At 52.5% G+C, this 26,654-nt stretch overlaps 1 protein-coding gene and 1 pseudogene across 1 annotated transcript; both read right to left on the bottom strand.

The window, feature by feature from the left end:
* Positions 1-16,617: 16,617 nt before the first annotated feature.
* LOC123111852 (probable endo-1,3(4)-beta-glucanase ARB_01444) lies at positions 16,618-19,833 on the bottom strand. Its single transcript, XM_044532735.1, has 2 exons — positions 19,579-19,833; positions 16,618-19,307 (listed from the first exon to the last, which is right to left on the bottom strand). Exon 2 carries the CDS (start codon positions 19,069-19,071, stop codon positions 16,834-16,836), a length of 2,238 nt encoding a protein of 745 aa, XP_044388670.1. The 5' UTR covers positions 19,072-19,307; positions 19,579-19,833; the 3' UTR covers positions 16,618-16,833.
* Positions 19,834-20,464: 631 nt separating this feature from the next.
* On the bottom strand, positions 20,465-26,134 carry LOC123111853 (RNA-binding protein 25-like; annotated as a pseudogene).
* Positions 26,135-26,654: the final 520 nt, after the last annotated feature.

The raw sequence follows: 26,654 nt of genomic DNA on the forward strand, positions 1-26,654 counted from the left end.
TAAGGTAAAAACCCAACCATAGCATTAAAGCATCAAGTCCCCTTTTATCCCATACGCAACAACCCCCTTACTCGGGTTTGTGTTTCAGTCACTCACGCAACCCACTATAAGTGAATCATACACGTATTGCACCACCCTACAGCGGGAATCCCTCACGCTTGCGCGACATGGAGGGCACCGTAGGACAGCACCAAAATAAAACATACAACTCATACCAATCTAGATCACCAATCAACTCAAGGACAAAAGATATCAACTCAAAACATCATAGGATGGCAACACATCATTGGATCATAATATGTAGCATAAAGCACCATGTTCAAGTAGGGATTACAGTGGGGTGTGGGAGAGTGGACCGCGTAAAAGAGATGAGGATGGTGATGTTGATGAAGACGATCGCCGCGGTGACGGTTCCCCTCCCGATGGCACTCCGGTGCCACCAAGAGAGAGGAGGAGAGGTTCTCCCCCTTGTGCTTCCTCCTCCATGGCTTTCCCCCTCTGGTCCTTGGCCTTCATGGCGATGATGGCCCCTCCAAGATCCTCCTCCATGGCCTCCGATGATGATGGCCCCCTCCGGCAGGGTGCCGGAGAGGGCCTAGATTGATTTCTCGTGGCTACAGAGGCATGCGGCGGCGGAACTTCCGATCTAGGTTAATTCTCGAAGGTTTCTGTATTTATAGGAATATTTGGCGTTGGTTTCACATCAAGGGGACCTCCGGGCTGTCCACAAGATAGGGGGCCGCACCCTAGGGGGGCGCCCCCCACTCTCGTGGGCAGCCCGGGACTCCTCTGGCCCAACTCCGATGCTCTGTGGTCTTCTTTTCGTCCAGAACAAATCCTCAAAAATTGGCATGTCAATTGGACTCCGCTTGGTATCCCTTTTCTGTAAAACACTAAAACAAGGAGAAAACAGAAACTGGCACTGGGCTCTAGGTTAATAGGTTAGTCCCAAAAATCATATAAAACGACATATAAATGCATATAAATCATCATAGATGGATAATATAATAGCATGAATACTTCATAAATTATAGATACGTTGGAGACGTATCACGCCACGTGGCGCACGCCAGCCCGGCCAGCCTGCCATCCCACGCTCCTGATGGGACGTGACAGTGGGCCGGGCCCTCCACTACCGGGCCTCGGCACGCAGGCGGATCCGCTGTGCCGAGGCAGGCGGTTGTGATTCCCACGAGCGTTCAAGGCGCAGTAATTTTGCGCGGTGAACATGGGGTCGTGGGGTCGTGGGCGCAGTTAATCCCACGACACACGCCCCGTCCCCTCGGCTTCATAGCCCGAGGGCTATAAGTAGGGGGAGGGAGGGGTGCAGCAGGGCACGCGCGCCCCCTCCCACACTTTCTTCCTCCTCTTGCTATCCCCGCCATTGTTGTTGTCGCTGCTCCGCGCTTGCTGTGGTGCTGTCGCCGTTTGCCGCTGTCGCGCCCCCGCTCCTCTCGCAGCCCCACCCGAAGCTATGGCGCACGAGAAGGGCGGCGACTGGGACAGCTCGACGGTCATCGAAGACCACATCACCTTCCTCCGGGACACGCACCGGATGCCCAACGCGGCATTCGTCAAGGCGCGGGTGCCGCAGGAGGCGGAGATTTCATTGGCGCCGAGGGGGAATGAGCGGGTCGTCTTCCGCTCGCACTTCCTCCGTGGCTTCGGCCTTCCGGTCAGCGGCTTCCTCCGCTTGTTCCTCGACTTCAACCATCTCCAACCGCATCATCTGACGCCCAACACCGTGACCCTGCTCTCCGCCTTCGTCATGGCGTGTGAGGGCTACATCGGCATCCTCCCCACGCTCGAGCTGTGGGGAGCGTTCTTCTACGGGAAGCTTGGCACCTCCGCCAAGGACACGGCGGCCGAGTGTGGTGGCTTCGTCGCCGTGCGCCGGCCGGCGAAAAGGAATGCCTTCCCCGTAATCAAGTTGTCACAGTCGGTAAAACTGTGGCAGCAGTCTTACTTCTATGTTGAGAACGTCGATCCGGCTGTCGACTTCATCAACCTACCGGCCTACGAGGCCGGCCCCCCTACCGAGCTTCGGCCCAACTAGGGCTACAAGCTGAAGCTGGTGTCGGCGAACGCGGCGGCCGCCTTCGGCCGGCTCCGGGTGCTCCAGGAGTCGGAGGGCCTTGTGGCCTCCGGCCTCCTCATCGCCTTCGTCGAGCGCCAGGTCCTCCCGCTCCAGGGCCGCCCTCATCCGATCTTCCGGATGGGCGGGCACCGCGACCCGTGCCGGCTGTGCACGAAGGAGATGCCGACTACCGAGGTCGCGCGGATGGTGAATGAGATCTCCGACCTCAAGGAGTCGGAGGGAGACTGGCGGTACGGGAAGCGGCCGTATTCCCGCGACGACCCGCCGCCTGTCGTAAGTCCTTTGATTTCTTCCTTTAGCTCTGTCTTTCAGTCTTGCTCTTATCGTGATGCGACTCCCTTCTGGAGCGCAGATTTATATGTCCGCGGCGACGGTCGCCATCATGGGGCCGAGCGGTGACTACCTGCCAGACAGGGCAGTGAGTGACGTGGACGACACCAACTTGGGGGCGGCCGCCCTGGCGGACAACGCAGCAGGCGGCGGCGACGGAGCAGGCGGCTCCGAGGAGGGCGGTGGCGTGGAGACCTAGCCTGACGATGACGACGACGAAGATGAGCCGTGCCCCACCCGAAGCACAGCCAACACCGGCGCCGGCCCCTCTACTGGGTCGCCCGCCCATGGCGGCAAATGCAAGCGGAAGCAAGGCGCTGCCCTATTTGGCAGCGCACCAAAGAAACCCAAGAACCCGGCCGCGGCGACCAGGCGGAAAGAAGCCGCGGCCAAGGTGGCCAAGTTCCAGCGGCAGCCGAAGGTGCCGGTTATGGTGTGAGCGTAAGTATCCCTCTCACACTTCCACCTCTTCGCCGATCAGGTCTAAAAGGCTTTTTTGTCATGTCTTCACATCTCAGGGCCCCGCTCACCCTCGAGAAGTCGAGCGCCGCCTCGGTCATCAGGTCGGCGGCGACCTCCTCCACCAGCCGACGGATCGACCCAGCTGCCGACCTTCGGGAGGTGAGGGAGCGGAACACGCGGGAGGCACGTGAGGAAGAGGCCGACCGTCTGGCGAAGGCGGAGGCGGACAAGGCCGCAGCATCCGCGGCGAGGAAGCTGGCGCAGGCGGAGGCCGAAGCCGCGGAGAGGGAGCGGCTCGCGGAGGCCGCACGCCGTCAGGAGCCGCTGCTTGTGATGCCTCTGAACTTCGGGCTACCTCCACCAGAGTTTGAGGCGACGACCGGGGGAGCCGGCGATGAGCAGCCGGTCATGGAGAGGAAGGGAGGCGACGTGGCCATGCCGGACGTCATCGTGCTGCCGCCGCCAACGACTAGCGGAACGCGGGACGAGCAGCCGGCCGGGCCGCCAGTGCCACCAGCCGGGGACGTGGTGGTGACGGACCTTACTCCTGAGGTCTGCACACCTGTACGCCGCCGTCTTGAGAAGGCGGCCTCAGCACCACGGCCGTTGGAGGCCGGTGCCACGAGCTCGTCGGTCCCCGACACCGAGGCGTCCAGCGCTGCTCCAGTCGGCTGGATACACGGGGGCGGGACGAGCGCCCTGAACCAGGCGTCCCTCGAAGTCCAGGCCAAACTCCGGGCCGAAGCCGAAGCCCTCAAGCGCTGCAACGAGGCTTTCCTGGACTCGCGGGCCGCCATCCGCGTAAGTTTTCTTTGCTTCTCTTCATTGGTTGATCTTCTTGCTTCCTTTGTGGGGGCGCGTGAGCGCATCCACTGGGTATAGTCCCCAAGTTTCGGGCCGGCTGCTGAGCAGGTGGTCCGAAACTTTATCTTGCAAGTGTCAAGTGCTGACTTCGCCTGGTATCCCTTCTGCAGGACTACCACAATCTTCGCGCGGTCGCCTACAACTCCAGGGTCCGGGAGTTGGAGACGCAGACCACCCATCATCCGAGAGCCGGAGTAAGCTTTGATTTCTTTTCTTTGCGGGGGCACGCTAGTGCACCCGCGGGCTGTAGTACCCGAGGTTCGGGCCGACTGCTGAGCAGTCGGGTCGAATCTTCCCAATGGCTTTATGTCTGCTAGTTACTTCTTCTCTGCGGGGGCACGATGGCGCACCCGCGGGCTGTAGCCCCCGAGATTCGGGCTGACTGCTGAGCAGTCAGGCCGGATCTCCCCGGCAACTGCATCTCTTTTTGTTATTTTGACTGAGACTCTTTCTTCTCTCCTTTTCACAGAGGCCAACGCCGCCTTGCAGCAGCAGTTGGGCGAAGCCAACACCTCCTTGCGCGGCAAGGAGGCGGAGTGCAGCAAGTTGGCCGAAGAGCGAGACCGGCTGGTCACTCAGCTCGCCGAGTAGGCGGAGGCCCTCAAGACGGCCCAGCAGGAGGCGAAGGCGAAAGAGACCGACCTCCTCGCCGAGTTTGAGGTCGAGCGCTCCGCCTGGGCTGACAAGGAGGCTCAGATGACGGCCTGCTTCAGCAGCACCGAAGACTTGGTCGATGGTGAGCTTTATTTTCTTTGTTTCTTGTTTCGAGCTGCCGGCCCTTATCTAGGTCGACTGCTTGTTTCTGACTTTGGATTTTCTTTCCTTCTGTCCAAGAAGACTTTTTCCCGGGCCACTCTGTTGCCGCAAACCAAATCATCGAGGCTCAGTGCGAGGAGCGGAGGGCGGAAGGCGCGCAGATCGCCGCCGACGCCCCTCGGACTCTCAACAAGCAGATCCTCAGTATCCAGGCCCGTCTTCGGCCCACCCATAAAATGCTGCGCCGTCTTCAGCGTGTTGGGGGGCAGGCGATCTCCGCCCTCTGGCCAGGCTTGCCGGCTCCGCGAACCCCAAGTCAGACTACCACTGGCTGGAGGTGGCGGTCGGCCGCCTGGAAGCCTGGAAGGGCTCTGCGGCCTGGGCAGGAGCGCGCCGGGCCCTGGAGTTCGTCAAGGTGAGGTATCCTGGGCTAGATCTAGCCCAGTTAACCACGTTCCGGCTGGAGGCGCAGGAGGAGCTAGTGGCAGTGGAAGCCGAGCTTATCAACAGGGCGGCGGCGATCGCCGACTTCACTGACACCAACGTCTTCGTCCTGGAGGTAGTCGAGGAAAGCGCCGAAGCGCCACAGGAGTGGCTCGTGCTGAACCCGGAGGACAGCGAGGACTCGGCTGAAGTCATCGACTCCAGTGATGAAGGGGAGGAGGGGGAGGAGGAGGAGGAGGAGGAGGAAGAGAGCGAAGATGACCTGCCGGAGGTTGGGGCGGGTGGTCAGCCCCAACCTGACCGGGCCTCAAGCAACAATTCGCGCTCCAAAGCGCCAACTGCTACTGGAGGCGGCCAAGCGGGGATCGACTAGCTGCCCGTTCCTCCGACGGGCGCCACTGACTCTGCCGTCCAGCCCTCCGTCGTCCCGACTGCCGCTGCCGACTCTACCGCTCAGCCAGAGCCGCCTGCTGCATCAGGCGGCACGGCCGACCCCAGCGTTCAGCCGGAGCCCTCCGCCGTGCCAACCGGCACCGCCGGCCCCAACGCCCAGCCGGAGTCTTCTGCCGCTCCTTGGGATATTTTTTCCCTGTTTGCTAGAGTCTGGACAACTTGATTAAATTTCGCAATTCCACCCGCGGGGTGTATATCGAACTTTGTTGAATGTCGGCCGATAGGCCTCTATGCATGTAAATATCTTATCATCGTTGATGCTTTGCTTTGCCGACTTCTATCTTTTCTTGCCTTATACCCCTTGCTTTTTTCCTTTGCCGCCCTCCCTTAGTTACCCCCTTGCCAGCCAAGGAGCCACTCTGCGGACTGCAGCTGGTTTGAGTGCTTAACCTTTGCGGGAGGGCAAGTACTTAGCGGTTTGGAGATTTGGCAAGTGAAACAGAAGTCGGCCGGCCGGCTTCTCGGCAGCCGGCCGGACAGGTGCGGTGCCGGCCTTAACTATATGAGCTTTTTCCTTAGCTATTTTTCATATGGGCACTGTTTTGCAACCTCTGCCCGCCATTCAGTCGCTCCGCGAGCTGCGGCTTCTGACAGAGGAAGTTTTAGGTGCCAACATATTACTTGTCCGGCTGCAGGAAGCGGCATATAGTAGAAAGCGGCAAACCTCCGGGCCAACTGGTCGAACTCGATACCAGGCAGAAATAATAAAATAATGCACACTTTTAGGCATAACACTTATCATGTAGATAAACGGAGGGTAGTCCCCGAGCTCTTCTCGGGGAACCCGGAGTCTTTGTACATAATACAAAAGGTAGCGTGATACATACTGCTTTCAACTGTAAAATCTCCGGAGGAGGTTTGCATTCCATGGCCTCTCTATCTCCTTGCCTGAATCATCTATTTTGCATGCTTTGGGCTTTTGAGCGTCGATTAGATAGTAGGAGTCGTTGCCCAACACCTTGCTGAAGATGAACAGGCCTTCCCAAGGTGCCGAGAGGTTGTGTTGGTCGGCTATTCGCTGGATCAGCAGGAGCACAAGGTCTCCCTCTTGGAAGGATCTTGGCCTCACCTTGCGGTTGTAATACTGGCGCAGGCTCTGCTGGTAGATGGCGGACCGACTGAGTGCCAGCAGCCGGCCCTCTTCCAGCAGGTCGACGCCGTCTTCTCGGGCTTCCTTGGCGTCCGCCTCGATGCACATGGTGACTCGCGGGGAGTCGAACTCTATGTCCGTCGGGATGACGACTTCAGCACCATAGACGAGGAAGAAGGGCATGAAGCCGGTCGACTTGTTTGGAGTTGTTCTAGAGGACGGTCAGCAGCTCGTCGAGCCAGCAGCCGGCCGACCGCTCTAGAGGCTCAACCAGTCGGGGCTTGATGCCGGACAAAATGAGGCCGTTTGCTCGCTCAACTTGGCCGTTTGACTACGGATGGGCAACGGATGCTAAGTCCAGTCGGATGCCCTGCGTCGCGCAGAAATGAGCCAAGGCTCCTTTGGCGAAGTTTGTGCCATTGTCGGTGATGATGCTATGTGGTACGCTGTACCGAGTGGTGGTGTCGGTGATGAAGGTCACGGCAGTCGGCCCATTCAGCTTCTTGTTTGGTTTTGCCTCTATCCACTTAGTGAACTTGTCCACAGTGACGAGCAAATGGGTCATGCCGCCACGGGCCGTCTTGAATGGCCCCACCATATCCAGCCCCCAAACAGCAAAGGGCCAAGCTATGGGAATGGTCTTGAGTGCAGAAGCCGGCCAATGTGGCTTGGAGCAGAACTTCTGGCACCCTTGACACTTCTGAACTAGTTCTTTGGCTTCTTCTAGAGCAGTCGGCCAAAAGAATCCATGGCGGAAAGCCTTGGCCACAAGTGATCTTGAAGCCGCGTGGTGACCGCATTCGCCTTGGTGGATATCCCTGAGTATTGCTTGGCCTTTGTCCGGCTCCATGCAGAGCTGATAAACGTTGGTGACACTTCGTCGTACCAGCTCTCTGTTGACTATGGTGTAAGCTGTTGCTCACCGTTGCACTTGTCGGGTCGAGATCTCATTAGTCGGCAGCTCTTTGTTCACCAAAAACTTGAGGATTGGCTGAGCCCAGGATGGTGCTGCTATATCTTCGACTGCCACAACTGCAACTTGTATGAGGGCGGTTGGGCCGGGAGGCAGCGGGTTGGCAACTACTTCCGCCTGCTGAGCTAAACAAGTCCCCGAGCCGACTGCTGCAATCCCCGGGCCAGGCTCTGGAATCCCCAAGCTGGGTGCGGCTGCAGCAGTCCCCGGGCCGCCTGCTGAAGTCCCCGTGCCGGCTTCTGGGACCCTCAAGTCAGATCCGACTGCTTCGGGAGGAGCTTGCATGAAGATGGAATCTGATTCTGGGGACGGCTTGACGGACGGCTTGAGAAGGCGGCGTAGGGCGATGCCGGATGGTATTGCTTGTCGGGTGGAGCCAATCCGTGCCAAGGCATCTATTTGCTCGTTGTCGTTTCTTGGCACGTGGAGGAACTCGCACCCGTCAAAGTATCCACTGAGTTGCTGCACGAGGAAACGTTAGCTTGCCATGTTTGCGTCCTTGGCGTCCCAGTCTCCTCATGACTGCTGGACCACCAAGTCGGAGTCACCATAGCACAGGATCCGGCGGATGCCGAGTTCCTTGGCAAGCCGGAGCCCGTGTATGAGTGCCTCATACTCGGCTACGTTGTTGGAGGCGGCGAAATGGACTTGCAGCACGTATCTGAGCTTGTCGCCTTTGGGAGAGGTGAGGACGACGCCGGCTCCCAGACCGGTGTGCATTTTTGAACCATCAAAATGCATCCGCCAATGGGTGGAGTCTGGCGCTGGTGGCAGGTACTGGGTCTCGGCCCAGTCGACGAGGAAGTTGGCCAGCACTTGTGACTTGATGGCGGTGCGAGGCTGGTAGTAGATGGTGTAGGGGGCCAGATCAATAGCCCACTTGGCCACTCGGCCAGAAGCATCTCGGCTTCCAATGATCTCAGCAAGCGGAGCCATGCAGACGACGGTTATTGGGTGCTCTTGAAAGTAAGGCTTTAGCTTCTTGGCGGCAAAGTGCACGCCATAGCACATCTTCTGATAATGTGGGTAGTTTTGCTTGGAGGCGGACAGTACTTCGCTCAAGTAATACACCGGTCTCTGGACCGGCAATGCTCTGCCCTCCTCCTTGCGTTCTACCACCATGACTATGCTGACAACCCGACTGGTGGCTGCGATGTAGAGGAGCATGGGCTCCTTCTCAGTCGGAGCCGCCAGGATAGGCGGGGTTACCAACATCTTTTTGAGTTGGATAAATGCTTCATCCGCCTTGTCGTTCCACTCGAAAAAAGTGGTCTTCTTCATGAGCTGGTACAAGGGAAGAGCCTTCTCGCCCAGCCGACTGATGAAACGGCTAATTGATGCCAGGCAGCCGGTGAATTTCTGCACGTCCAGCAGTCGGGTGGGCACCTCCATCTTCTCAATGGCCTTGATCTTCACAGGGTTGCACTCTATGCCGCGCTCTGAGACCAGGAAGCCGAGAAGCTGGCCGGCTGGTACTTCAAAGACGCATTTCTCCAGGTTGAGCTTGATCTGGAATCGGCGCAGGTTCTCAAAGGTTTCCTTGAGGTCTTCCAGCAACGTGCCACGCTTCTCCGTCTTCACCACCACATCATCCACATAAACATGAGCATTTCTGCCGAGTTGCTTGAGTAGGCACTTCTGCATGCAATGCTGAAACGTGGCGCCGTCATTTCGCAAGCCGAACGTCATGGTCAGGTAGCAGAAGGCTCCAAATGGTGTGATGAAGGCGGTCTTCAGCCTGTCAGACAGGTTCAGCTTTATCTGATGGTACCCTGAGTATGCATCCAAGAAACTCAGCAGCTCGCATCCGGCTGTGGAGTCTATCACTTGGTCAATTCTTGGTAGGGCAAAGGGATCTTTGGGGCAAGCTTTGTTGAGGCTGGTATAGTCAATACACATGCGCCACTACTTATTCTTCTTTAATACTAGCACTGGGTTGGCCAGCCACTCTGGAAAAAACACTTCCATGACGAATCCGGCTGCCAGAAGCCGGGCTATCTCTTCTCCAACAACTCTTCGCTTCTCCTCTGACAGGCGATGCAAGGGTTGCCTGACCGGCTTGGCGTCAGGTCGGACATGTAGCTTGTGCTCGGCGAAATCCATCAGAACACCCGACATGTCTTTGGGAGACCATGCGAAGATGTCCCGATTCTCACGGAGCAAATCGACGAGATCTCTTTCCTATTTGCTGTCAAGGTTTGCACCAATGACAGCGTGCCTCTCCGGGTGCTCCGGGTCCAAGGGTATCTTCTTTGTTTCTTTTGACGGCTTGAACGAGCCCTCAACCTCCGACTCCTTGGGAATGGGTGACATTTCCGACTTCTTGCCTGCCATCGCCACCACTTGGTCAAGGAGCCGCTTCTTAGCTACAATCACGAGGGACTCGGCCAGCCGGCTGCTATCAGCAGCACAGGCGGCCGACTTCTTGCAGTCTTCAACTATAGTCAGGATCCCCTTGGTACTCGGCATCTTCATCTTGAGGTGAGCATAGTGGGGGACCGCCATGAACTTGGCCAGGGCAGGTCGGCCAAGCAGCGCATGGTAAGGGCTCTCTAGGTCCACCACTTCAAACCAAAGTGGCTCACGGCGGAAATGATTCTTGTCTCCGAAGAGGACATCAATTTGGGTCTTGCCCATTGGTGAGCAGGAAAGGCCAGGGACTATGCCATGGAATACAGTCTGACTGGGGAGGAGCTGCTTCTGCTTGATTCCTAACTTCTCCATTATGTCACGGTACAGGATATTGATGTTGCTGTCGCCATCTATCAAGACTCTGGAGAAGCGAGCCGCTCGCCTCTCTATTGCAAAGGTGGCATCCAGGACCAGGGCATAGGAACCGGGGGAAGGCGTCACTTCCGGGTGGTCGGCCCTGCTCCAGCTGATGGGCTTTTCAGACCAGTGCATGAATTCGGGAGTACTGGAGGCCACCGTCTGCACCTCGTGCTGCTGCTACCGTCTGCTACGTATGTCACTGGCCATGCTAGTGAACACAACATAGGCTCCGTGCTCTACAGGATACTCGTCTTGTATGGCGCTGACTGGTCGGGCCGCCGGCTGCTGGGGCGGAGGAGGCGGCGGGCCGACAGGCGGAGGAGGTAGGAGGCCATCTCCCTTGGCAATCCTGGTGAGCCAATGACACTTCCGAGTGGTGTGGTTGGACGGCTTCGCGCCACTATGGAATTTGCAGGGAGCATCAAGAGTCTGCTCGTACGAGAAGGCGGGCAACCAGTTGGGCTTGCCGCCCTTCTGGCGCTTGGGCGCTGGCTGCCCCTCTGGCTGTTGATCCTCGACTGTCGCCACCTGCCGGCTGTTGGAAGCCGGCTGGGTGGCCTTGCGCTTGTTGTCGCTTGGGGTCTGTCTACGACTGGTGTTACCAGCCAGAGTCCGAGGAGCCTGAGGTGCCACCTTGCCGGACGCATCGACTAAGATTTCCGCCTTCATGGAGGAGTCGGCCATGGCATGCTTGTCGGCGATGATCAACAGCTCGTCGAGAGTCGCAGGCTCGTCGCAGAGAAGCCGGTGCTTGAGGAGGGTGCCCTCTCGGCACCCGATGGTGAAATACTCGATGGCCTGCACCTCGTGCACACCTTCGCAGGAGTTGTGCAGCTCGGCCCGGCACGTGAGGTAGTCGCGAGTCGACTCGCTGGGCCCTTGGACGCACAAGGAGAGCTGTCGGCGCTTGGGAGGCCGCTTGTATGTGCTGGTGAAGTTGCAGATGAAGGCTTCGGTGAAATCGACCCAACTGTTGATGCTGCGGGGCTTCAGGCTGTTAAGCCATGTCCGGGTTGTGCCTTGAAGCATGAGCGGGACGTACTTCATGGCAACGCGCTTGTTGCCGTTTGCTATGCTGACGGCTGTGGAGTAGTCGACCAGCCAGTCCTCCGGCTTCACGGAGCCGGTGTACTTGGGCGTATCCTCTGGGGAGCGTGAACCCTTTGGGAAAGGGCTCATCTCGGATTCGTGAACCAAAGCAGGGCGTGCCCAATGCATCTTCTTCTTCTAGCGCCAGGGATCGGTTGAGGTGATAGATCCGATGGCGGGCGTCGTTTTCTTCGACTCCCTCTCGGCGGCCAAGGCGGTCGCCGAGCGTCGAGTGCGTGATAGGCGGCAGAGTAGGGTGCCTCGCTCCACGAGGCGGAGGAGGAGGCGGATCACCTCGCCGCTCCACCGCTCGAGGGCGGCCGTCTTCGTCTCGCTCGATGGAGAGGTGTGTTCGGCTGCGGTTGGCAGCCGGCTCGTTGCCCTTTCCTCCACGGGCGCTGCCAGTCAGCGTCCGGGAGGTCGCCCCATGGTCCTGGCGAGGGGGCGACTCATCATTTCGCCGGGCAGGCATTTCAGCGCGGCAGTCGGCTTCGTGCTGCGCGGCAGCCGCATCTAGGAGCTGCTGGACTCGCTCCGTCATGTGGCGGTGCTCATCGTCATTGTATTTGTCCAGCTCATCCGTCACCGCCTGGGCGGCCCGAATGTTCTCAGTAGGCGTGGCGTAAACGGGGCGCTCGGCCCCGAACATGCTGGCGATGGTCGCACCATGCTGCCGGATCATGCCGAGGCGGCTAGGCCCCTTAGGAGCCGGCGTGCCACCAACGGCTCGATCCATCTCGCGCCGGTAGGCGTCCGAGAGGCGTCGCATGCTGGCCAGTCGGCCAACGCTTCCGAGAAGCTGGACGCGGCGTGCCTCCAGCGCCTCAGCATCTGCGCCCTCTGGAATGGGCGTCGACAAGTCTCACAGAGCCGCATCGAGTGGGTCTCGGGCGTGCTCGTCCGAGGGCTCGCCGCTGTGGATGACGAGCACCTCCGTGATGGTGCTCCCACCGTTGTGCTCGTGAGGAAGCAAGTCGTCGTAGACCACCACGTTGGTGGGGAATGCGTCAAACGACGTTGTGTCGGAGTCGACGATCATTGGGTCGGTGGAGCCAACAGACTCCAGGTCCATAGCAGGCTCGCTGGTGATGTGGAGCTGGTCGAGGAGGCTGACGAGGCGGCTCTCGGGGCAGCCGATGCCCGCGTCGGAGGCCAGCTCGTCGGAGAGGTGGATCTCGCCAACAAGGTCGGCGAGGCAGCTTGCCATGCAGCACGTCGAGGCTGACGCCATCGGGCGTCCTGGGCTCGCTTCGCTTGTCAGGAAAGAACAAGGTTCCCGTCCAGAGCAGATCTCCGGGAGACGGTGCACCTTGCCCCAAGGTGGGCGCCAAATGTCGGGGGTTGGGTACGACATATGCTAATGGATGGCTTATCATGGTGGGAGCGAGTAAAACGTCGCCGGTGCCTGGAAGCGGGATAAGGCGTAGACACGAACGCCGGCGAACTTTACCCAGGTTGGGGGCTCTCCGTGGAGATAATACCCCTACTCCTGCTCTGCGGGGTCTCCACATGATCACTAAGGCTCAAGTGATACAATGGTGCTCCTTGAGCTGTATGCTAGAGGTAGGAGAAGGCAAGGCTAGCTCTCTCCTGCCCTAGAGATCTGGCTAGTTCTATTAGAGTGGGAACCCTTTGCATGGGTGCCCTGGGGGGTTTATATAGGCCTACCCCCTAGGGTACACTGGTAATCCGGCCGGGTGCTGAGCCCGACCGTCAGTGTCCCCGGCCTCCGGCTTCTCCACCGGCTACTGGGGCCCGCCGCCTGGTGGGCCCTGCCGGCTGGTCGGGTACAGAGCCGACAGGCCACTCCCGCCGCTGGCGGGTCTGGTTGGTGGCTGCTCACTGTAGTCGTGCTGCTAATGACGAGGGATTGGTCAACTCAGCGTGGCTATAGTCCCGCCGCCTGGCGGGAGATCACTGTAGCCACACCTGGTCTCATCAGGTTAATGGTGCACTCGCTTTGAGGGAAGAGACGGCTGCCTGCTGGAGGCCAGCCTTCCCCTGATCCGGCTGGTTCGATATACGCCGTCTTCCGAGGTGCCGCTGTCCGGTGGGGCCCGCAGCCGGCGGGCCGTACCAATAGGGCGTCGTGGGGAACAGGGCTCCGCATGCCCAGAGTGACGCCAGGGGATAGTGGCAACAGTGTCGCGTCATGCGGAGATCTCCGTCTGTACGGGGCACTGTGGCCACGCCTTGCCCAAGATTTGGAGGCTTTCCTGTAGCCACGCCCCATCTCGTCCTCTTGATGAGGGCGCAGACTCTGAGGGTGCTAGGTGGCCGCCTTCCTGACGCCGTCCTCTCTAGAGGCCAGCTGACTGGAGCCGGCTGCTCGTGATGCCGTCTGTAGGTGGTTGGCCGTCCTCAGGGGGCCGGCCGTTGGGCTAGCCGGCTCCCGGAGGGCGGAGTTTTAGCATGGGGCACTGTGGGCCGAAGCTGGCGTGAAGTTTTGATATGTTCAGGGACTCGGGTGAGGCTACCCGTGGCCATTACTCCAACATCCAGACTCAAAATGATGCTCTGTTGATGAAAAACATATATAAGTTCCTCAATAGGTAGGATAGCCCATGGGTGAAGTTAGTTTGGGAATCTTACTATCAACCTGGTCCTCCACCAGCTCAAACTGCTGATTGCTCCTTTTGGTGGAGAGATTGTCTTAAGCTTCTGCCCAAATTCAAGGAACTTGCCATTTGCGAGGCTCGTGATGGAAATACAGTACTCTTTTCAGGTCAAAAAAAATACAGTACTCTTTTGGAAAGACAAATGGCAAAGGAATACACTGCAAGCAACCTGGCCTCATTTATTCTCCTTTGCCCTTGAGGAAAACTCCTCAGTCCAGCAAATTATGCAGCAAGATTTGATCCCTGATCTGTTCCATTTACCTTAATCTCAGGAAGCTTTCCAGGAATTCCCTTTCCTGGAACAGCTGAGGAAGGGTTTCAGGTCACAGAAGACCCTGATATTCGGCAATGTTCTAATTCTCCAAAGGCAGTGGAATTCGGTTGCTCATCAACAACAGATTAAACACAAGGGAGATGTTACATAGGAAAATTTTCTTCTTACCTGATTACTCTTGTATGCTTTGTGGAAGTTTTGCTACTGAGACTAGGGACCACCCATTTTTCCAGTGTCCTTTTGCGGTTGCTTGTCAGAAATACTTATGCCCAGACTGGAACCAAATTCAAGGCCCTTCTCAGGATCAGATTTACACTTTGACAACATCTCTGCACCTTCCAAATTTGCAATGGAGGTAATAGTGCTTGCTTCCTGGACTATCTGGTCGACAAGAAATGACTTCATATTCAAAGGAATCTAGCCAAATCTTACTCTTTCAGAGCAAAGTTCGAAAAAGAGGTCAAGCTACTGCTGCACAGAGCCACTGGCAAGAAAGATTCAGACTTCCAGACTTGGGCCATGGCTCTTCTTTGATTGTACATATCTCTTGCCTCTTCCTTTTCATTTTATTTTCTTCTCAGGATTTATGTCAGCTACCTCAGCTGTCTTAGGCTCTTTTTTGTACTTTCTTACTGTGCCTTTTTATGAAAATTTACAAAAGATACAGTAGGGAGAAATCACTTCTGGTTCCCTAAAAAAAACATTTGGCTGAACCTAGATTTCTTGCGGCCAGACATCTGTTCCAACGGAAGGTTATTCACAGGGTGTTCAGGAAAAAGCTGCCTAGATCATCCTACCCTGTAAAGCTTCCGAGTGCGTGCAACAATATATACACGCTGTGTTCCAAGATTGTCAAACCTACAGCAGCTTCTTCCGATGCTCGTGCTTCAGTCAGGAGATGTTTTCTTTTTCAGTCCAGCACAAACGACCAAGACAACAGCGAGTTCAGTTGTTGATCACTGTGGAAAGAAAAGCACAACAGGAACAGGGTAGAAGCAATAACAATGGCGATGAAAAGTTGAAACGAGCAATGCTTGGCAAAGATTTGTCTGCACCATGAATCTGCATACAACTCGAGTCAGTCCTTTTGCAAAGACTGATCGATGGCCTAATGTATACATTTCAAAATTCGAGTAGGCAAGTCAAAGAAATTACACTACATACTTACAATCTGTATAATCCGTAGGTTGATGCTTTGAGTTCACTTCTGAGCATCTAAAATTGTAAATAGAGGAACTCTGGGTTTCGAAAATAAATTATGAAGTTCAAATTTCGGAATTTGTTTCATCTCTCATAATTCAAAACTTTGCGCATGGTCAGAACATGGTAGCGGCAGCAATGGAAGATGTCTGAGAAGGTAAAGCATGGAGAAAGAAGGTAGAGGGAGAAGATATCAGCATTTTGCCATGGAATATTTATAATCTTTACTATTTTCTACTCTCTCCATCCCAAAATAAGTGTAAGTTGTACAGAGGGAGTACTATTAAAGGGGAGTAGGTAGCGTCACCTCCACCTCCTCCCTCGGTTTTTTCCTTCCCACACCTCTGGGCTCTGGCCTCCCCCTCCACTTTGGTTTTCTTTCGGGGTTTTTTGTAATCTCAACAGATGCCCCACAAAATAAAACCAACGTAAATAGAGTTACTTGAAATAATCAAAACAAAATCGGTACTTTCCAGAACCACGCCATGCATTAACTCAATCAAATCAAATAAAATCAATTCTTACCAAAATCTCAACACAATTAGAAATTTCCTTGTCTTCCCCTACCCATATCCAAATCAAATCAAATCTTACCAAAAACCCCAATTAAATCAAAATTTTCCTTGCCTTCCCCTACCCGTACTCAAATCAAATTAAATCTTATCAAAATCTAGAATACGGTGAATGTAACCTATTCTAGATTGACGGACATGATTGATGTTGCACCACGAGAATATATTTATGCCCGCGTTGCAATGGAGCAAAAGGCATGGGATTTTGCTGATCAACGGAGCTGAAGTGGCGTTTATCCAATTACTCTTTCAAGCTGGTGAATTTTTATCTTCTGTAACCAGCAATTGTGGTACTAATAGCTCCTACCTAATTGTGGATTTTAAGCTACACATCTTACACAAGATGAGGCCTTCCCGATTCACTTTTCGTTTGGAAGAGTATTCAGCTAAAGTCAGAACATATCAGCAGTGGCTTCCTTTGTTTATCGGTTGTATCATGTGACCAACAAAACAACAACGTGTTGTGTTCTGTTGAACAATTATACGTTATATCCCGGTTGTCTGATGTGGAATCATTCTATTATACCCAGAAATGCAACACCGGGTATCGACAGGGTAAGCATAGATTGAACACAGCAGTAGTAAACTGGAACTTTTGAACACAATGTAACCTCCGGATGAATTGACTGTGACACCAACTTGATTTATTCAAATAAGAAAGCACTATAACATTGTGAATTCGTGATGTACTGATGTTTAAAGTACAATGAACAACCACTCTGTATCTTACACCGAACCAGCAACACTCACAATCTGAGACCCGGGCATTTTCACTTGCAGGTACACATGACATACCTGCAGAGCATTCCACCTCCCCAGAAACTTGTACTCAGCGCCATCAATGGCCGTACTGGCGGTACCAGCAGCACCTGCCGGATCCGACAACTGTGTTGTCGACATTGCCGCGGCTATGGAGCCACCACAGAAGGTTTGTCAGTGTGTTACCGTCGTCGTGTGATGCCAGTGCCCTGGTCTTGGCCAATGCCGACTCCTTGTCGTAGACCCCCTCCAGCGCGTACACGAAGCCCTTCCACCCTTCTCCGACACCGTCCCTCGCCAAGGCCGGCGTGGTCCAGCTCACCAGGTCCTTGACGAACCCAACGTCCGGGAAGAGGGCCTCGGTGATCGGCAGGAGCGGCAGAAGCTGGATCCCCAGCCTGCATTCCTTCCACTCCGGTGGCGCGAACCAGAGCCCACTGTCCCTCTTGTTCGCCCACAGGACGCCGACGACGCGGTTGTTGCTGCTGAAGTCATCCTCGTAGATCCCTTCTCCTTCCCGGACATGCCACCATGTCTGCGCCGCCAGCATCTCAAACGCTGTAAGCGTCGCGCCAACAGAGACGAGGTGTGTGTCACCATAGCTCAGTCCAAGGAGCGCAGCAGAGTAGTAAGCGTTAACAGCCTCGCTCGTGCTCTCCTGGTTGCGCCCATCACCGAACTCCGTCAGTCCTCCAGCCCAGGAATGCAGCTTCCAGAGATCGAAAGTCCTGAGCCTGGTGTAGCTCGCACCGCACTTGCGGGACAATGTCATGAAATCGGCAACCATGGAGTAGGCCTGGGACATGAACTTCCTTCCCCAGGATGGATCGATCTTGGCAAGCACAGCAATGGCATACAGGAAGTAGCCCAAATGGTAGTGGTGATCGTTGTAGATCCCGAAGCCAAAGTCTGCGCCGGAGTCCTGCAGCCCCTGCTTGGTGACAAGGCCGCCCCATTTGGGATCATACAGGAAGCCATTCCCCTGGAAGCTGCCGTCCAGCCACGGCGTGACGGTGGCCTTCAAGAACCGATGCACGGCGGGGATGACGTCGGGGCACCCGACCTCCTCGGCGATCAACGCCAGTCTCGCCGCCCTGGCAATGGCCTTGCCGTAGAAGTAGGAGGAGGTGGTGGTGATGGGGCTGGAAGCAAGGCTGTCAACGTCCTTGCGCAGCGCGGCCACGACCTCGTCGACCCCGTCGTCGTTGACGCCCCGGGTGGAATGCCATGTTGGGGACAAGGGGTCGGTCTTCAGAACCCAGGAGTCGCCGACGACGCCGACCAGGTCCCCGTCGATGCTCCGGTACTTGAAGTCGTCGAGCACCCGAACGGAGCAGTCGTCGGAGAGCAGCCGGAGGTGGAGCGGGTTGGCGAGCATGAGCAGATCCCCCCACCCCTGCTTGCGCCATGTGTAGTCGATGCAGAAGGGCCTGTTCAGCGCGGCCTCCCCGGCCGTCGGGTAGCAGCGGCTGTACTGGTCGAGGACCGCCTCCATGGCCGGGTCCGGCAGGTAGGCGATCCGGATGACGCCGGAGAACCCCGGCGCCGCGAGCTGCGTGACGCTGGACTGCGACAGGCTGATCGGCGCGGAGGCGTAGAGGAGGAAGGTCTGGCCGCTGTTCATGCGGAGGCGCCACTTGGTGCGCGCGTCGTCGCAGGGCGCGGCCTCGAGGAAGGCGTGGACGGAGGCGACGGAGACGTCGACGGGGCCGGCGGCCTCGGCGGTGGCGACGGTGACGAAGGGGCAGCCGCGGACGAGGAAGGCGCGGAGCGACGGGGAGAAGTCCAGGGTGACGGAGAGGTCGTCGAAGGCGACGACGCGGTGCGGCTGCCCGGCGGCGGCGGCGTCGGACGGGGACGAGACGGTGAGGTCGGCGGCGAAGGTCTGGATGTCGAAGGTCGGGGAGTGGCTGCGCGCCGGGTAGCAGACGGTGAGCCCGGCCCCGGCGGAGCGGACGGAGTAGGGGTGGATGTACTCGGGCTGGTCCCCGTTCTTGAGCGTGAAGTTCTGGAAGAAGCAGTTGGTGGGGAGCGGCGCGGAGAGCAGGCCCGGCGCGAAGAAGCGGACCGGGTCGGGCAGCACCGTGGACGCCGCCTGCGGGAAGACGTGGCCCGCCGGGGACGGCGGCGCGGGGCGTCGTCCGTGCGGCGGCATGGCCGGCTGCGGCGGGGGCGGGATCGGGTGAGATGAATGCGGCGGTGGTGGGGGAGGTGGTGGCGGCGGCGGGGTGGGCTTGGGCTTGGCGAGGTTGAATGGGTGTTTGGAGGAGACGAAGCGGGAGAAGGTGTGGCCCAGCTTCTTCTTCCACTTCCGCATCGCCGAGTCCGTCCTCCTTTTTATATACAGATCTCGATTTTGGCTTGATCTGATCCGTCGAATAAAATGGTACTGTATTTTCCAGGCTGTTTTTTTTTGTATAAAAATAAATTTTGTCCGGGCTGGCGTGAACACAAATTAGGTTTTTTTCCTCATTTCATTTTTGTCTGCATAGAAGAAGACTTTAGTTTGTGTCCGGCGTCCGGAGCGCGTCCGTCCGGCGTCCACGTTCCTTCCTGCGCGTAGACAAACGTGAAGGTGAGATTGACCCGACACCGACCGCGATGGGATGATTAACGGCTAAGGCATGCATAGGAAGAAGAAGAAAACGCGGCATGAACATGGGGGCAGATATTGCAAGGAAAGAAAGATAATTTTCCTTTACCAATTGGCATTGCTTATACAAAACGTCGATAACAACTTGTTTGGTTATGCATATACATATATGGTACTATTCCGTACTTTGGGGATAAGAACACGGAGAAGAACCACCCTAAATGCACGTACCTTATTATCAGAACCTGGACGGACGCCCCCTGCCCGACTTTGACGTGAGCTGGTTTGATGGCGGGCTCACTGGAAGCTGATGTGATATGATGGAGTAGTTGCGTTTCCGCACATGAATAAGTCCCCAAGTGTGCTATGCTATTATTGTTAGCCTTGCAACTTGCAAGGATGGGCACGGGGCAGGTGATTGATTGAGTTGAGTTGAAGAAGAGCGCGGGAAGCAAGCATTTGTCCCGCCGGGAAGGTTCACCACAGCATCACCGAAACGTGTTTCCTTCCTTCCAGAGAAGCTTGGGAGAGCAAGGAACCAAATGAAATGAATCATGGCGATGGCCCCCTCCCCTCGGCATCGCTTCTTCTTGCTTGCAAAGCCAAGCCAGGCCAGGGCCGTTGGTGTTCGTTACTTCTTCGTCGCAACTTGAGAAAAGTTTGTCTTGGTTGGACGCGACAGCAAGGAACATGTAAACTGCATCGTGTCGACCGGAGCAATGGCAATGGTGGGGTTGTTCCATCGTATCTTCACAGGGAAAGAAAGAAAGAAAGAAAGAAAGAAAGGGAGGTGGTTCCTGTAGTTGCTATCAGGGAATCCCAATCCCATCAGGCAAGCAAAGTAACCTAAAACGATCCCAGAAATGACGTGCATTCGTAACGTGACACAGACCAGGCGTGATATACTCCAGATCGATCCGTGTCGCCATCATGGAGTTGTCCAACCAAACATGGACCCAGGACACAAATCTCACATCACCAGAGTTATGCTTTTATGGAAGCCTCCTTTCGTTTCACGCAACTACTACCTCCGCCTCGAAATATAAGAGACCTCACTAGCCTACAAAAACATTTTGAGATATTTTGAGATGGAGGTAGTACAATCAACTCCCACATGGATGAAAAAACGCCGAAAGATACTCAAGTCTCACTTAACTATTTTTACAAGATAAGAAAAACTGGCACTGCCAATATGCTTTTTGCTACTGTCAGCATGGCAAGTCTCCATACATTCACCGAGTTCAGTACAGGTCCAAGTCCAAGATAGCGTCAAAAGTTCAACCAACCAAATGACAGCCAAGAGCAGGAACGCAAACATTGCCCAAACCGACTGCTCGACTGCAACATGTATGTACAAATCAGCCGCTGCGGCAGCTCAGAGGAGCAAACCTCTTCCAATCTACCCACCACCTTGAGCAGCAGCGCACTGTGACAGGCAGCGCCACATACACAACATCAGTAATTCAACCATGTATGTACGTATTTGAACAACGCAAAGGACATTGCCTCGGAAGTACATACTCCGCTTCTAAATATAAGTCTTTTCTAGAGATTCTAATATGGACTACATACGATGAAAAATGAGTGAATCTGCACTCTAAAATATGACTATATACACCCATATGTTGTCCGTATTGAATCTCTAAAAAAGACTTATGTTTAGAAACGGAGTATGTACTACTTTATTGTCTATTCATGTCAACAGCAGGAGCCTAAAACTGGAAAACATTACAAGAGAATCGACACGGATTCGATTCACGTGCGTTTACCAGATGAAGTTTTTTTTTAAAGAGAAGAACAAACCTGGCATGGCCTCGTTCGTTCTAGTTCTGTTTCGACTCTCTTGATTTCAAATATCAGTTTCCTCCACATCAAGACGACAAACCTCTCCGTGTCATCATCCAACAGAGATAAAAAGAGCTCCACCATTCTGGGTGCACTCACATGTTCTTTCATGGTTTTGACAACGTAGTCCACAAACTCTGGCAACTCCGCGTCGAAAATTTCCGTCAACTTCCTTGAAATCCAAGGCCTCATTCTCTCATGCAATCCATGCTGCAGGAAGATAAACTTATTTCATGTCATAAATACTGAATGAGCTGGAGTTAAACATGCATGGTCCACAAAGACAACAAATTGACCGGTTCCACGTACACAAAACATTTTTTTTCAAGTACAGTAACTGAAAATGGAGAAGGTGGTTAATGCTGTTTCACCTTGTCATAAATTGCCCAATTGATATCATGGGAAAATAGCTCTTCCTTCGTCTTAGGGACAGTAGCAAGCAACTGTTTTAGCTCTTCCTTCTACTTATGGACAGTATCAAGCAACTGGTTTGCATCCAAAGTTTTATTGTCCCCTGACTTGGATGTAGCTTCCAATTCATAACCCACTTTTTTCTCTCCTGCATTGCTGATCTGTTCATATGAGAGTAGGCCTGGTGCAAACACAATGCGCACTTTGCCGTTGCTCTTATGAAACCCATCTACTGTCCAATGAAGCAAATTCAAGATAACTAGAATATGGAGAAGATTTTGTAAATTAACGGGAAAAAAAACTCACTTGCCCTGTGCTGACTTTTCGTCTCATGTTCAACTGTAGATTCACACTCCATAGGGGCATACATTGTCGATGCCCCATCAATTTGCAGAGAGGACTTTCCAGCTGCAGTCACTTCTCTATCTTTCCAACATTGCAAACCCACAGCTATCCTTTCCCTTAAATGGTCCTCTTTTTCGCATTGTCTCCTGATTTTCCTCTCTAGTGCAATACTTCTGGAATCAACATCGCTATTCTCATCAACAACTTCATCGTCGAGAGGGAAACAACCCGGATCACCAGCTAAGGCCCCTAAATGACCGCTCAGTGATAAAGGAGGACTGGCAGACACCTGAACTGGCAGAATTGGTGAACCTGGACATTTACTCTTCATTCTTTCTTCAACCGTACTGTGTATCTTTTGCATTGCATCCTTATCAGCTTCATTGGCCTTCTCTTCTGTAGTACTCTGACCATATTTCTCAAGATATGTGGCTGCATTGACATTAAGCTGTATAAACCAAAAGATAAGCATATATGAGAGCAAAATAAATATTTGACTAGATTGAGAACCCGCGGAAAAAACCATTGCAAATGAAAGCTTGACAAAGAATTAAAAAATGCTCAGGAAAATTTGCAAATGAAGCAAAAGGCAAAACGGAAATGAAAAGGCTTTCTTTTCAAATGCATGTACTCCTAGGCCATTAGGTTCATCCATAAATAAATGGAACGCTATCTAACAGTTTCAATTCTTCATAAAGAGAGAAGTGCATAGAAGTCATAATGAAAACTGCAAGGTCACAGTTGATTTTGACACATAACATTAACGGTAAGCAATTTTACATGGATAACTTCCTTTTATGGACAACTCGCTGTAATCAATAATTCATAAATACCAAGATGGTTTCTCGAATATTATCAGAACTTTGAGTGTATTATATGATCTACACAACAATTATTTTAGAAAACACTGTACCGCATCAATTTGCAAAGAAGACTTTCTAGCTGCAGTCACTTCTCTCTCTTTCCGACCTTGGAAACCAACAGCTTTACTTTCGAGAATACTGGCACTGGTAGATACCTGAACTGGCGGAATTGGTGAACCTGGAAGTTTACTCTTCAATCTCTCTATAATCATACTGCGTATCTTTTGAATAGCATCCTTATCAGCTTCACTGGCCTTCTCTTCTAAAGTTCTATCTCCGTGTTTCTGAAGGTAATCTCTGGTGGATTGATTGACATTAAGCTAATTTCAAAAACAAAACAAGCATAGATAAGACAAATAAGCACTTCACTAGATTGAGAACCCGAGTGGGCAAAACATTACAAATGAAAGCTTGACAAAGAATGAAAAAAAGATATGCTGAAGCAAACTTGCAAACAAAATGAAATTAAGCATTCCACTAGATTGAGAACCCAGGGGGGGAGGTGGAACATAACAGATAAGCTTCACAAAGAAAGAAAAAAAAACATTGTTCATACAAAACTTGCAAACAAAAAAATCAAAGGAAAAAACCGGAATTCTCGAAATGCATGTTCTCCTATGTTATTGGCTTCATATAAGATCAGAGTTGCTTTTGAAGCATGATGATAGCATTGAAAGTAAGCAATTTACAATAGTGGGATTATTCCTAGGCTCCCAGCTGCCAAATGGATACCTAAACAAGGTTAACTTTCTTGCATAGATAAATTGCTGAAATTAATCACTCAGAATTACCAAAATGGTTTCTCAAATATTATCAGGAACTTCCAAGTACTCCCTCCGTCCGAAAATACTTGTCGCGGAAATGGATATAAATGGATGCATCTAAAACTAAAATGCGTCTAGATACATCCATTCCTCCGACAAGTATTTCCGGACGGAGGGAATATTATATATGTTCTACACTATGATTTTTATAACAAAAAACTACTACAGAAGAATGGGGATCCTTATCAATTCCAATCCAACCCTACTTTTGTAACACACACAAATATACATATATGACTCCCAATACTTAAGGGGAGAATGCAAGGATTCATCCATCCTTCACTTTTAATTATTTAAAGAAAACTTTATGCCAATGCCACTACTATCAAAGCCAATCCAGCTTGTGTGCTCACTTTTACGTGAATTACCTGAATGTCACTCTTCCATTAAGGCCACTTATGCTCCCTCCGTCCGTTTCACAGTCAGTGCGGCATAAAATCAACCCCAAAAGAATAGGCCCCGCATGGTGGAAGCGTCTCACTGCTCATTGTCGCGCAAGCTCTGTCATCATTCCTGCCTCTAGAAAGGCGCAATAACCCCAGGCTACGTAAAATAACAGAAATACCTCTAGATCTCACATGGCAGAATCCTCTCCACTCACTGCCGCATGGGCCCACCTGCCCTTCATCTGCCTCTAGAAAGGTGCACCCCCAAGACATGTAAACTAACGAAAATACCATTAGGATCCACATGATGAAATTTTCTCTCCACGTGCTGCCAGGTCTACCAGTCAGACCTATAGAGAGGCGCACCATGCCACCTCTCCACCGCTCCCCCCAAATCCCCCAAGCCACCATGGTTGTAGGCCTATTATCTCCAATTCTTTTTTTTTGCATGTCTACTAGTATTAGCAAGATACTTTTCAAAATGTTGTAGTCGACAATCCAACAAAATGAGGTATGTCATGTACTAAAAAGTCATAATATATATGTCCACTCTGAAAATAGCATCTCTAACTAGGGTACCACTTTTGTAGGAAACAGTACATCTTAGTCTACATTTATTAGTATACAAAAGTTGCAAGCATAAATGACGTGCATACCACCAGTTCTTGGCCATCAACACTCAGTTTGTTGAGCAACCGCCTTGCACGAAGACTGCTTTCAGCAGACTCAAACTCACAAAAGCCAAATGCAGTAGGAGTTCCATCTATGGGATTTGTGACTGGCTTCCAACTTTTTACAGGTCCACAGACCTGTAGCAAAAAAGAGGCACATACGTACACACTATTATCTACACCCTCAACCCAAAGAAGATGTGGTTTAATGCCTCACAACCTTTCCTTGTAAACTCTCCAATAAACTACCTTGTATTCATAATAAATATCCTATAATCTGCTTCACCAGAAGACAATAGGTTTAACAAGAACAGTTTGAACAACAACTTAATTCTAGTGATACGGTATTAAGAGATCATTTTACAAACAGAGGTATACTATAAGTTCATAAGAAGCAAAAATAACAATACCTCGAGAAGAGAAAGAATAAAATCTTTGTCCACTGTTGACGCAATTTTGCCTATGTATACATTAAATTGTGGTATATCTGCTGGAGCAACAGGTGGGACAGGTGGTCTGGTCGCAGCCACAGGATCAGAAACGCCATGAATTACCACTGGTCGTTGATGCGAGAAAACGCCAGGAGGATACATGAGGCTTTGAGGTGAGCCTGGAGGCCCTGGACGGATAGGATACTGTGTAAAATACCTCGGATCTACTGCAGACAAAAGAAAAAACAAATTTTCCTTTTGCCATATCAGTAAGTCTTCAGTAATCCAAACACATGATGCATAATCTATCCTTACAAATAAATCAACTTAACAACAAACAAAAACAAAATAAGTCATCGACAAGTCGTAATAGCCTGGGAAAAGGCATTATAGTGCTCGGATCAAGCAGATGAGTAAAACAAAGCTGGTCATTGCTCTCAGCATCCCTTTGAGTAGAACAATGCAATGGAAGGTTTATTTGCGAAAAATAAGAGAGATGTACATAAATGTACTCCCTCCGTCCGACAATACTTGTCACCAAAATGAATAAAAAGAGATGTATCTAGAACTAAAATACGTCTAGATACATCCCCTTTCATCCATTTTGATGACAAGTATTTCCGGACGGAAGGAGTAGATTGTAATACTTCAACCAGAATAAAAATTCATGTAAACATCTTGCTATTAATCCAAATAATTAGCATGACATATCGGCGGTTTTATGCAAATCTGGAGGCAGATATATATGGACATCCAAATCTGAACCTAATCAAACACAATAGGTTTGTAGCAATCATTTGCAGAACTCTCAGAGATCATACCATAATCAATGCAGTGCACTAAAGACTATGAATGCTTGACAGAATGTGTTGCTATCAATAGCTTCTTACTATAATGTGTGAGATGACTTCAACATAGAAATGGAAATGATACAGCAAACATTTCAGAATGTTAACTTGGGAGTTTGCAACTTTCTACTGTGGGGCGATGTACATATTTAAAAAAATTTATTGAGGCTTCTAAATTAATTAACCATGACTAGTTCAGAAGCCCCAATGAATAAGGGAAGCGGTTTATAGAAAAAGTTGGGGGAACTGGTCCTTAGATATGCGCGCACACACACCGTGTGTGGCTCGAGCAAGAGACAGCCCACCCGGGCTGTGCGTGGACGAACATTAAAATTGTTCATACGTGTGGGCGTAGTTACTTCGTGTCACACGTCCAACAAGTACTACTTATCTTCACCCTACGAGTGGTATGAAGCAAAAATGCCCACATGTCCTAGCGCAGCTACATTAGGTACCCGCGGGATAACAATTTAGTTGTCATCCAGGATGACAGATGTAGTTATTCGAGATGGCAAATGTATTTGTAAAAGTATGACAACTCTATCTGTTCTGGTTAACTATAGTTGTCATGTCTAATTTATAGTAGTTGCCGCGTGTAACCAAACCATAGTTGCCGTGTGTGATTAACTACTTACCACATATGATCAAACAGTAGTTGTCATGTGGGTTTACCTAATTGTCAC

The sequence above is a fragment of the Triticum aestivum genome, chromosome 5B (assembly GCF_018294505.1).
Source record: "Triticum aestivum cultivar Chinese Spring chromosome 5B, IWGSC CS RefSeq v2.1, whole genome shotgun sequence".
NCBI classification, from domain to species: Eukaryota; Viridiplantae; Streptophyta; class Magnoliopsida; order Poales; family Poaceae; genus Triticum; species Triticum aestivum.